This window comes from Homalodisca vitripennis, chromosome 5 (genome assembly GCF_021130785.1).
Source record: "Homalodisca vitripennis isolate AUS2020 chromosome 5, UT_GWSS_2.1, whole genome shotgun sequence".
Lineage (NCBI taxonomy): Eukaryota > Metazoa > Arthropoda > Insecta > Hemiptera > Cicadellidae > Homalodisca > Homalodisca vitripennis.
This window is the reverse complement of record NC_060211.1, coordinates 178,810,946-178,821,150: the sequence shown is the minus strand read 5'-3', so window position 1 is coordinate 178,821,150 and position 10,205 is coordinate 178,810,946. Positions and strand designations below refer to the sequence as shown.

General features: G+C 37.0%; 1 protein-coding gene across 1 annotated transcript in view; it reads left to right on the top strand.

Annotated features, from left to right (window-relative positions):
• The first annotated feature begins 3,799 nt into the window (after nt 1-3,799).
• LOC124363754 overlaps nt 3,800-10,205 on the top strand; it is a 47,158-nt gene continuing 40,752 nt past the window's right edge. Inside the window, 1 exon segment of the mRNA XM_046819015.1 lies at nt 3,800-3,903. Within this exon segment, the coding sequence (XP_046674971.1) occupies nt 3,837-3,903 (67 nt within the window). The 5' untranslated portion in view covers nt 3,800-3,836.

Genomic DNA, 10,205 nt, shown 5'->3' with positions numbered 1-10,205 from the left:
TGTTATATACCTAATCAGTGGTATATACCTCATCAGTGTTATATACCTCATCAGTGTTATATACCTAATCAGTGGTATATACCTCATCAGTGTTATATACCTAATCAGTGTTATATACCTCATCAGTGTTATATACCTAATCAGTGTTATATACCTCATCAGTGTTATATACCTAATCAGTGTTATATACCTAATCAGTGTTATATACCTCATCAGTGTTATATACCTAATCAGTGTTATATACCTCATCAGTGTTATATACCTAATCAGTGGTATATACCTCATCAGTGTTACATACCTCATCAGTGTTACATACCTCATCAGTTTTTATATACCTAATCAGTGGTATATACCTCATCAGTGTTATATACCTAATCATTGTTATATACCTAATCAGTATTATATACCTCATCAGTGTTACATACCTCATCAGTGTTACATACCTCATCAGTTTTATATACCTAATCAGTGGTATATACCTCATCAGTGTTATATACCTAATCAGTGTTATATACGTAATCAGTGGTATATACCTCATCAGTGTTATATACCTAATCAGTGTTATATACCTAATCAGTGGTATATACCTCATCAGTGTTATATACCTAATCAGTGTTATATACCTCATCAGTGTTATATACCTCATCAGTGTTATATACCTAATCAGTGGTATATACCTCATCAGTGTTATATACCTAATCAGTGTTATATACCTAATCAGTGGTATATACCTCATCAGTGTTATATACCTAATCAGTGTTATATACCTCATCAGTGTTATATACCTAATCAGTGTTATATACCTCATCAGTGTTATATACCTAATCAGTGTTATATACCTAATCAGTGTTATATACCTCATCAGTGTTATATACCTAATCAGTGTTATATACCTCATCAGTGTTATATACCTAATCAGTGGTATATACCTCATCAGTGTTATATACCTCATCAGTGTTATATACCTCATCAGTGTTATATACCTAATCAGTGTTATATACCTCATCAGTGTTATATACCTAATCAGTGGTATATACCTCATCAGTGTTATATACCTCATCAGTGTTATATACCTCATCAGTGTTATATACCTCATCAGTGTTATATATCTAATCAGTGGTATATACCTCATCAGTGTTATATACCTAATCAGTGGTATATACCTTATCAGTGTTATATACCTAATCAGTGTTATATACCTCATCAGTGTTATATACCTCATCAGTGTTATATACCTAATCAGTGGTATATACCTCATCAGTGTTATATACCTAATCAGTGTTATATACCTCATCAGTGTTATATACCTAATCAGTGTTATATACCTCATCAGTGTTATATACCTAATCAGTGTTATATACCTAATCAGTGGTATATACCTCATCAGTGTTATATACCTCATCAGTGTTATATACCTCATCAGTGTTATATACCTCATCAGTGTTATATACCTAATCAGTGGTATATACCTCATCAGTGTTATATACCTCATCAGTGTTATATACCTCATCAGTGTTATATACCTCATCAGTGTTATATACCTAATCAGTGTTATATACCTCATCAGTGTTATATACCTAATCAGTGGTATATACCTCATCAGTGTTATATACCTCATCAGTGTTATATACCTCATCAGTGTTATATACCTCATTAGTGTTATATATCTAATCAGTGTTATATACCTCATCAGGAAGAAGTGGATGTGATGTCCCCTCAACGGTTTTCTGTGGTTAAGATTGCATTTAGTGTCTAAGGCAACCAAATGCAGTAGCTTACATATACACACTTCCAATTTAATAAAACTACATACAGAAAAGGTAAAATCCAAAAAATATTAATTGCTTTGGCTTGTTGCCAAGAATGTTGTTACTATGCTATCACTCTATATAAATGTAAACAAATTTAAAAATACTGGTTAAAATAATTAAACATATGGTCGTGCTGTCATAGTTCAATGTTTACACAGTTAATTATTATTACATTTATCACGCTCTTTCAAATTACACAACTTTAGAGACCAAGATGGGACTTTTTACTGCTTTAGTGTCTAATGGGGCGTAGTTCAGAGGGGTTTTCGAAATTTTAATTGCCCTATATTCATCCCCAGAAACGTAGGAATGTCCATGTAAAATTTCAGTGCAATCAGTTGAATATTTTACGCGTGAAAGCAAAACAACAAACAAATGCACTTTCGTATTTATAATATTATAAAATATAAGGATTAGGGTTACAATCTAACACAGTAGAGCGAAATGTTTACAAACCAAAGTTAACGGAATTATTACTACGTGTTCGTAGTAACGGTATGGTATTAAGAAATTTGAAATTGGCGCCTCGTCTCACAGTAGGCCACAGTTTCCGGTGATGTAGGGAGGGCACTACAAAGCGAGAGTGCGCTGATTACAATCATTACAACGACTTTGACAGTGACTTTCCTCACTATGGTTTACTTCCTTACTATGTAATCAAGGCCGATTATTATCTAATAGCTTAATTTAATTCTAATTTTATTTTATAGTAAAGTAGACAATTATTCACATATCAATGTTTCTTTTCTTATTTAAATGTAATGCAGACTTTTCGTAATATTTAGTGCATCACCCTTACTGTTAAGTGCTCTAGCCCACCACCCTTACTGTGAAGTGCTCTTGCCCTTACAATGAAGTTCATTAGACCGCCACCCTCACTGTGAAATTCACTAGCCCACCACCCTTAACGTGAAGTTCACAAGCCGGACACCCTTACTGTGCAATTAAATGGCCCACCACCCTTACCGTGAAATTCACTAGCCCACCACCCTTACTGTGAAGTGCTCTTGCCCTTACAATGAAGTTCATTAGACCGCCACCCTCACTGTGAAATTCACTAGCCCACCACCCTTAACGTGAAGTTCACAAGCCGGACACCCTTACTGTGCAATTAAATGGCCCACTACCCTTAACGTGAAGTTCACTAGCCCACACTCTTACTGTGAAGTGCTCTACCCACCATACTTACATTGAAGTTCTCTAACCCACTACCCTTAACGTGAAGTTCACTAGCCCACACCCTTACTGTGAAGTGCTCTAACATACAGTATTTCTCCCAAGAGTACTGCTGTAATAGTCGAGAATAACTGTTTGCATACATATTTTACAAACTGCGGGGATCTGCCTGTAAGATCAGTATAATGTAGAGTATTCCCGCTGCACACATTTAAACAGTTAGTCATCCTTGTGGAAAGAAACTCGTAATCTCATAACTTTCCCACCGCTATTATGCTAAACCCAAAACTGGAATAAAGACTGAAGGGATTGTTTGTTGTCAGTTGAGTTTATTGCACAGTTTTACTCTTTTAAGAAGACATTCAGGAAAGTGACTGAGTACTTAGCAGACAAGTGTATTGGAATGAATGCTACACTGAATTCAGTAATGGGCATTGTACGAGAACGTTATTTTGTAATTGCCAGTAAGCTTTGACGAAGCCAACACTGCACGTAAGAGTAAGCCTTAGTACTCTTTATACTAACTCTAACCCGAGTATCCTTTATCATATTATTGTATTTGTATACGGTTAATAACAGGTATACAAGTATTTCATTTTAACTAAAACAATTCTTTCCTCTATATTTTTATACACGAATTTTAATAACATCGATACATCTTCAGTAAGGCTCAGACATAAAAAAACGGCTACAGTTTCCAAGGAGACGTTGTGTGTGCCAGGACAATGCGGTCCTGAGCTCTGTTGCCATACGTCACCTGGACCGTGTTATGGTTCTGGTGACGCCACTGCAGCGCGGCTGTATAAGCGGGGGAATCCGTGGCCCGAGGTCAGTCTCTGTTGTGTCGCCATGGCGGACTCTCGCGCTGTGTTGGGTGCACTGGTGTTGTTGGCTGCAGCCGCTGCTCTCGTGTTGGGTGAGTCTTGTGTCGCTCTACACTGTGCTAGGATACTTGTACTCTTATCGTGTTCTAATATAGAAAAAAACAAATACAAACGCTACTTTATTAAAAGTATCGAAGTGTCACTAAACTGGTGAAGTGTGGATTGATTTAACAGTTAGCGAGTTGAAATGTAGTTAACGATTAAATTAACCCTGAATATCCTGTGATTAAATTAACCAAAGTAACAACTGTTCTATTCCGGATTACTTTAAGCTCAATGGTAGTAATACAATTCACAGTACAGTAACATATGCTGCAGTTTCTCGTGCCTTGAAAACTGCAACTATGCGTTATAATAATTAATAATTACTGATAACATATCCGAGGGAACTACGATAGTTTTTAAAAACTGTTTGTCAATATTGTCCATCTCGAAGTGTAGTCCATTGTGTGTCAGTGTTTAAGACTAATGAATGACTTCGTGTTGCACGGTACCTGGGACACTAGGGGAGGGCCAAGGATTCTCTTCCATACAAGATTTGAAGTACATAATCAACTAGCTACTTTAAACAAAGGGAACGAAATATTATTGAATATCTCTCATGTGTCAGATGCTGTGGTCTTCTCAAAGCTGGACATTGGGAATCGCAATCTCTTAAACTACAGAGCCCTCCTCTTTCCATTAGACATTAGTTAAGCAGAAAAACTAAACTAAAAAAAAAACATAGAAGTTAACATATTGGCCTAGCTGAATAGCTTCACTAAACAGGTTCTTGTCTCCGACCTAACCAGAACTATTGCAACCAATGTCTTAAAAACAGGTGTAAAACTATACAAAAACTAAATCCAAATATAGTAACTGAAAGCGATGAGAATATCAACAAACCAATCACAAATTCAGAATCCGATCCTCTTAAAATAAAAGGAGAGGTACCATGGGGTTTATTACTCAAACCACTCATCTTCCTAATCTACACAAATCATTTCCCGTACGAATAATATAAAACACTAACTTTATAGTATTCTGTAGATGATACCACTCGTCTCCATCTTGCTAATCTGAACTTACAGATCAACTGAGCAATACAATATACACACCACTTCATATAATGAAAAAACCCCTAACTATAATAAATATATAAAGTTTTATTCTATTGTAGAACATATTTGTACAGGGTTTTAATTAGCCCTTTTAAGCAAATTCCTACATTTTCCCCTCTAATGGAGAGGAAGTAACACTTGGTGATGACTTCTACCCTGACAATGTTGAATGGTGAACAGAGTTAAATAAAGTAAGGAAGGCAAAATATTTAATCGGGGAACTCAAGTAAAGAAATCTTCCAAAACATATGCGATTTTACAAACGTTATGTGCTCTGGAGTAGAAGTAAAATAAAATATTTAATATAACATTTTTTTACAACCATCATGAATATAAAATCTTTTACAAATAAAAAGGCCCCATAAAGACAAAACGTATTGTATTTTATCTGTCAATATTCGACGAAAAATACATCAGACACTAAATTTGACTGTTTTAGCAAACATAGGCCCTGTGTAAATTTCTTTAAAACCGGTCGTTTAAGAGTTGTAAAAATTCAGTTTCCAAGGATATCTTACAATCTTAACAATGGATGAATTCGGTCTTCTTGGTGAAATTATTGTCTTGTGGTATTTTCTAGTTACAAAGTAGGAGTACGTCAAACAACGTGTCACGTCACAGGCCTCGCTGATGTTGTATTCAAATTATTGGTAGCTAATTTCTTATTGATATTTAGGCTATGTGTGTTACTCTGCCACACGTTTAAATGGCATGATTGATTTTATTTAGTTTAAAAATATATTTATTTGTGTGATTTTCTCGTTGATATCATGGTTACCCATAACACAAATGTAAAATTAGTGTTCACTATACTCAATCAAATCTCATGCACCATTGTTGAACTCGATGTTCCCTATAAAGAAATGAAGTTTCATGCAAAACTTCAAGACTATAGTTTAGTTAATTCTCGAGATGTCGTTCGAACGGACAAAGATAGAAGAAGGTTGAGAGACTCGGACAGACAGACAGACAGAAAAGAAACTTTTCAGACTATCTACTAATAATGTTGTCGCTAACTCTCCGCCAATAGCAGTTGTTATTGTGATGTGTATTTTAGTAAAAATTTAAAAATACTAAATAGGAGGATTTTAAACAAATATTATATACATTTGCAGCTACCACGACTAGCGCATTGACACGAGTACTAATCCAGGATTCAACAGTGTTCGGCCAGTACATTCTCATTAGAAAGTGTTATATCAACGTGTTATCTGATGAGCATATGGTCACAATACTGTATACCATGTTTTGTTTCATGGTCATATTGGCTATTTATGACTCTAGGATCATGCAGATGTTATTAGAGGATCATGCATTTAAACAAAATTATCGCAAGGAAATAAAAGCCGCTAAAGCACGAGATATTGAACAAAAATTGGAGAACGCAGAAAATTTTTCAAAAAGTGCGCGGGAAGTAATAAAAAGCGTTACATCACAAACAAATAACTCAAAACAATCAAATCCGAAACTAAAAATTGACGGTAAATTAACAGACGACCCACTTCTAGTGGCTAGCGAATTTAATAATTTTTTTTCGACTGTGGCTGTACCAAGCACATCTTTCAGTTGTGACAATCTTGTAGAAAATGTAGTAGTGAGACCGGTCTCTTCCATGGTTCTGTTTCCTGTGGGGGAGGTGGAGATGGCAGTCGTATTGAGAGACCTCAAGCCGAAGAAGTCCAGCGACATCAACGGAATGTCCGTGTGGCTGATCAAGCGTTGCTTCAAGCACATTTTGACACCACTTACTAAATTGATAAATCTGTCCTTCGCCCAAGGCGTTTTCCCTTCAGCTTTGAAGACAGCAAGAGTGGTTCCGATCTTTAAAAAGGATGATCCTTGCATCGCAAGTAATTACCGTCCTGTATCCATTCTTCCTGTCATGAGCAAAATTTTCGAAAAGGTTTTCATTAGAAGGCTTGAAGGTTTTCTTGAACAGTTTGAAATTCTTAACCCTGAGCAGTACGGATTCAGGAAAAATAAATCGACGATTGATGCTGTAACAAAACTCATTGACTGTGTTGTTGATGGCTTGTAGAGGCGAGAACAAGTGCTCAGCATATTTCTCGACCTTTCAAAGGCCTTTGACTGTGTGCATCATGGGACATTGTTGCATCAGTTATGGACATGTGGTGTTCGAGGTCAGCCGCATAAATGGCTTTCGTCATACCTCAGTGGCAGAGAGCAGTGTGTGCAGATCGCGAACACCCTGTCAGGCAAAGTAAAAATGCAGTACGGTGTTCCCCAGGGTTCAATTTTGGGGCCCATACTTTTTCTCATTTACGTCAATAGATTGAAGTCATCAATTCAAAATGGAGAGGTGATTCAATATGCGGACGATACGACTCTGCATCAGATCAAGTACGAAACAAGATCTTGAGATCAAAGCCTTTATTGAACTAAACGCATGCATCGAGCACTTTTCAAAGATAAATCTAAAAACTAACTATGCCAAAACTAACGTAATAAAATTTTGTCTCCGTCAACAAGAAGACGAATACAGACCAATTCTGATGGAGGATGAAGCTATCTTAGATGAAGCCGAATCCACCAAGTTTCTGGGGATGTACCTGGACAGGGGACTGACCTGGAGCGATCACATTGATAGAGTTTGCTCAAAGGTTGCCTCAGGCACTTATGTCTTACGCAATCTAGCAAAATTCTGCTCGTTTGATGTACTGAAAACTGCCTATTTTGGCATAGTACATCCACATTTGACCTACGGTTTGAGACTATGGGGCAGCTGTTCTAAATACAAATTTGACAGAGTATTTAGAACACAAAAGAAAGCTGTTCGAATAATTTCGAAATTAAAACCCAGAGAGTCGTGTAAAATTGCCTTCAGGGAGCTTGGATTTCTAACCTTACCCAGCCTCTATATTCTCGACGTTACCCTGTACTGCCGATTCAAATGTGAACTGGTTCAGGGCAGGGACGTCCATCAGTACGAGAACAGAGGCAGGAACAATTTCAGGACAGAACAGCATAGAACGGCTATGTTCGAACACTTACCATCTCAAATGGGTGTCAAGTTAATCAATAAGCTCCCTGGAGATCTCAAACGAATTAATGAACCCAAACAATTCAAATCTCGATTAAGACACTTTTTGTTGTCAAAGGCATTTTACTCCGTTGATGAGTTTACGATGGGCCGCTGGGATGAAAATTAATATTTTATTATTATTATTCTATTTATCCTTTTCTGATATCCAAAACATGCAAAATACAATATATTGTTAGGTTACACATGAGTATGTGGAATTAACTGTGCCTATGTTAAGATAGGTTTTAGTTTATAGATTTTTAAATCCAAATGTTGAAATGACGCTTGCAATGCAATTTTGTTAATTGTTTTACTGCAATAAAGAATTATTATTATTATTATTAGGATAAGAAAATGTACGGAACCCAACAGTGATCCTTGCGGAATGCCGTGCTTCTCCGGTACAGGACTTGTACTCTGTTCTGTAGATAAGACTGGAACATAGTGTGCAATTTGCCACACATACCATACATGCTCAGCTTATATCTTATCGATAGCCTTGATCATGTCAACCAGCACCAAAGCTGCAGAGTCACCACCATTTTTACTTCATCAAGGCCCTCCGTAAAACCATACCGTGCATCTGTAAAGAGCCCATGACCACAAAGTGTCTCAAGGCTGACAATACTGAAATTGCCCTATAACTCTCAATCATGTCGGGGTTCCCTCTCTTATAAATAGGCACAGTCCACACTAACTGCAGAACATTAGGAAAATACCTTGTGACAAAGAAGTTTATTATCAAAGACAAAGGATTTGCAACTACCACAGCAACTTGTCCTAGAGTTGACACTGACATCCCACAGTCACTAGGTGGTTAACATTTTTTAAATTCCAGATGCCGGTAAATCAACTCCCACTCGAGAAATCATTCTCTCATTGAATATTCTGCATCTTCAACACCGGTCATCCTAATAAGAGCCGAAGCAGCGTGGTCACCAGGTGTCAACTACAAGAATACAACAATCCTATCCGCCTTCTACAAAAAAAATAATTAAAAATGTCTGGGCTTGATGTCCATTTAAGCTTTGGTTTACCGCACCATTTTACGGGTATTGGGACACATTATTTTACACATGTTATATTCCCTCTTAATTTCGCCAACTAACCGTCTGTGAATTCGTTTTGCCCTCAGATAAAGAAGGTAAATCTGTCATAAATACAAACAGAAATCATCTTGATGCCCACCAGTTACTTAATATACCACTACTTTGATCGCCGAAAACGTGTGGGACCCCTAACAGTAGTGTTAGTGTGGTGGTCTTATTCCTACCATTGGTAGTATTTGGATTAACAGTTTTAACTGTTAGGGATCCCACATATTTAGGGATGTTGCAATAGAATCGAGACAGTTTACTCTGGTTAGCTTCCTCGAAGGTTTGTGTAGGTCGTAAAAGGCTCGTAAAGTAATTAATAAGAGTTTTGGTTTCAATATTAACAAAACTAATTTTTATTTTATAATCACTGACGAGTGCGAGCACGACAGTGATCTGTACGAGAGCATCTCAGTACTTTGAGTTAATAAGGGCTGCAGTTTTGACCCTAGAATTTCTTTGTAAATTCATCTCGAAGCAGGATCCAAGGTTTTGGTCGTTGGCACCACTTCAGAACTGCTTCTGCTGAGAGGCGACTCGCACAGACCTCGCCCCCGCTTGACCTTGGTGACGTGGGCTGGACTGCTGGCGCCCTTGCCCTTACCCTTTGTCGTCAGCTGCTGCGTCACAATCGCTCCTCATCTGGTATCTATAACGTCGAGAAGAAGTGTCGAAGTGTAGTAATTTTTTAAAGAGTTTCGTTATGGTCCACCGCATGGAAATATAATTTTATAGATAATTTAAAGACTATTATAATTATATAGTCTAGGCTTCGAGGCGATTTGCATTGTATATGCACAATACCTGATTTTGTCTTGAAATCAATAGAGGAACTTCCACTAAATAATCGTCATGTATGCTAGTTCTGGTGGAGGTCGAAATAGAGGAGGGGGCGTCAAAAGAATTAAAAATATCAAACATTTTCTTTTAATATATATTGCCATAGCTTGACATACTTAAAATCGGCCATGGGCACATAAATAATAATTATTTCACACAAACAACTAATTGTAAGAGCGTGAAAGTAACCACTATTAGCTAAATAGGTGGTCGGTTAGTTGACGCTGGTTCAACCACAAATAAGTGGTTGGTTAGTT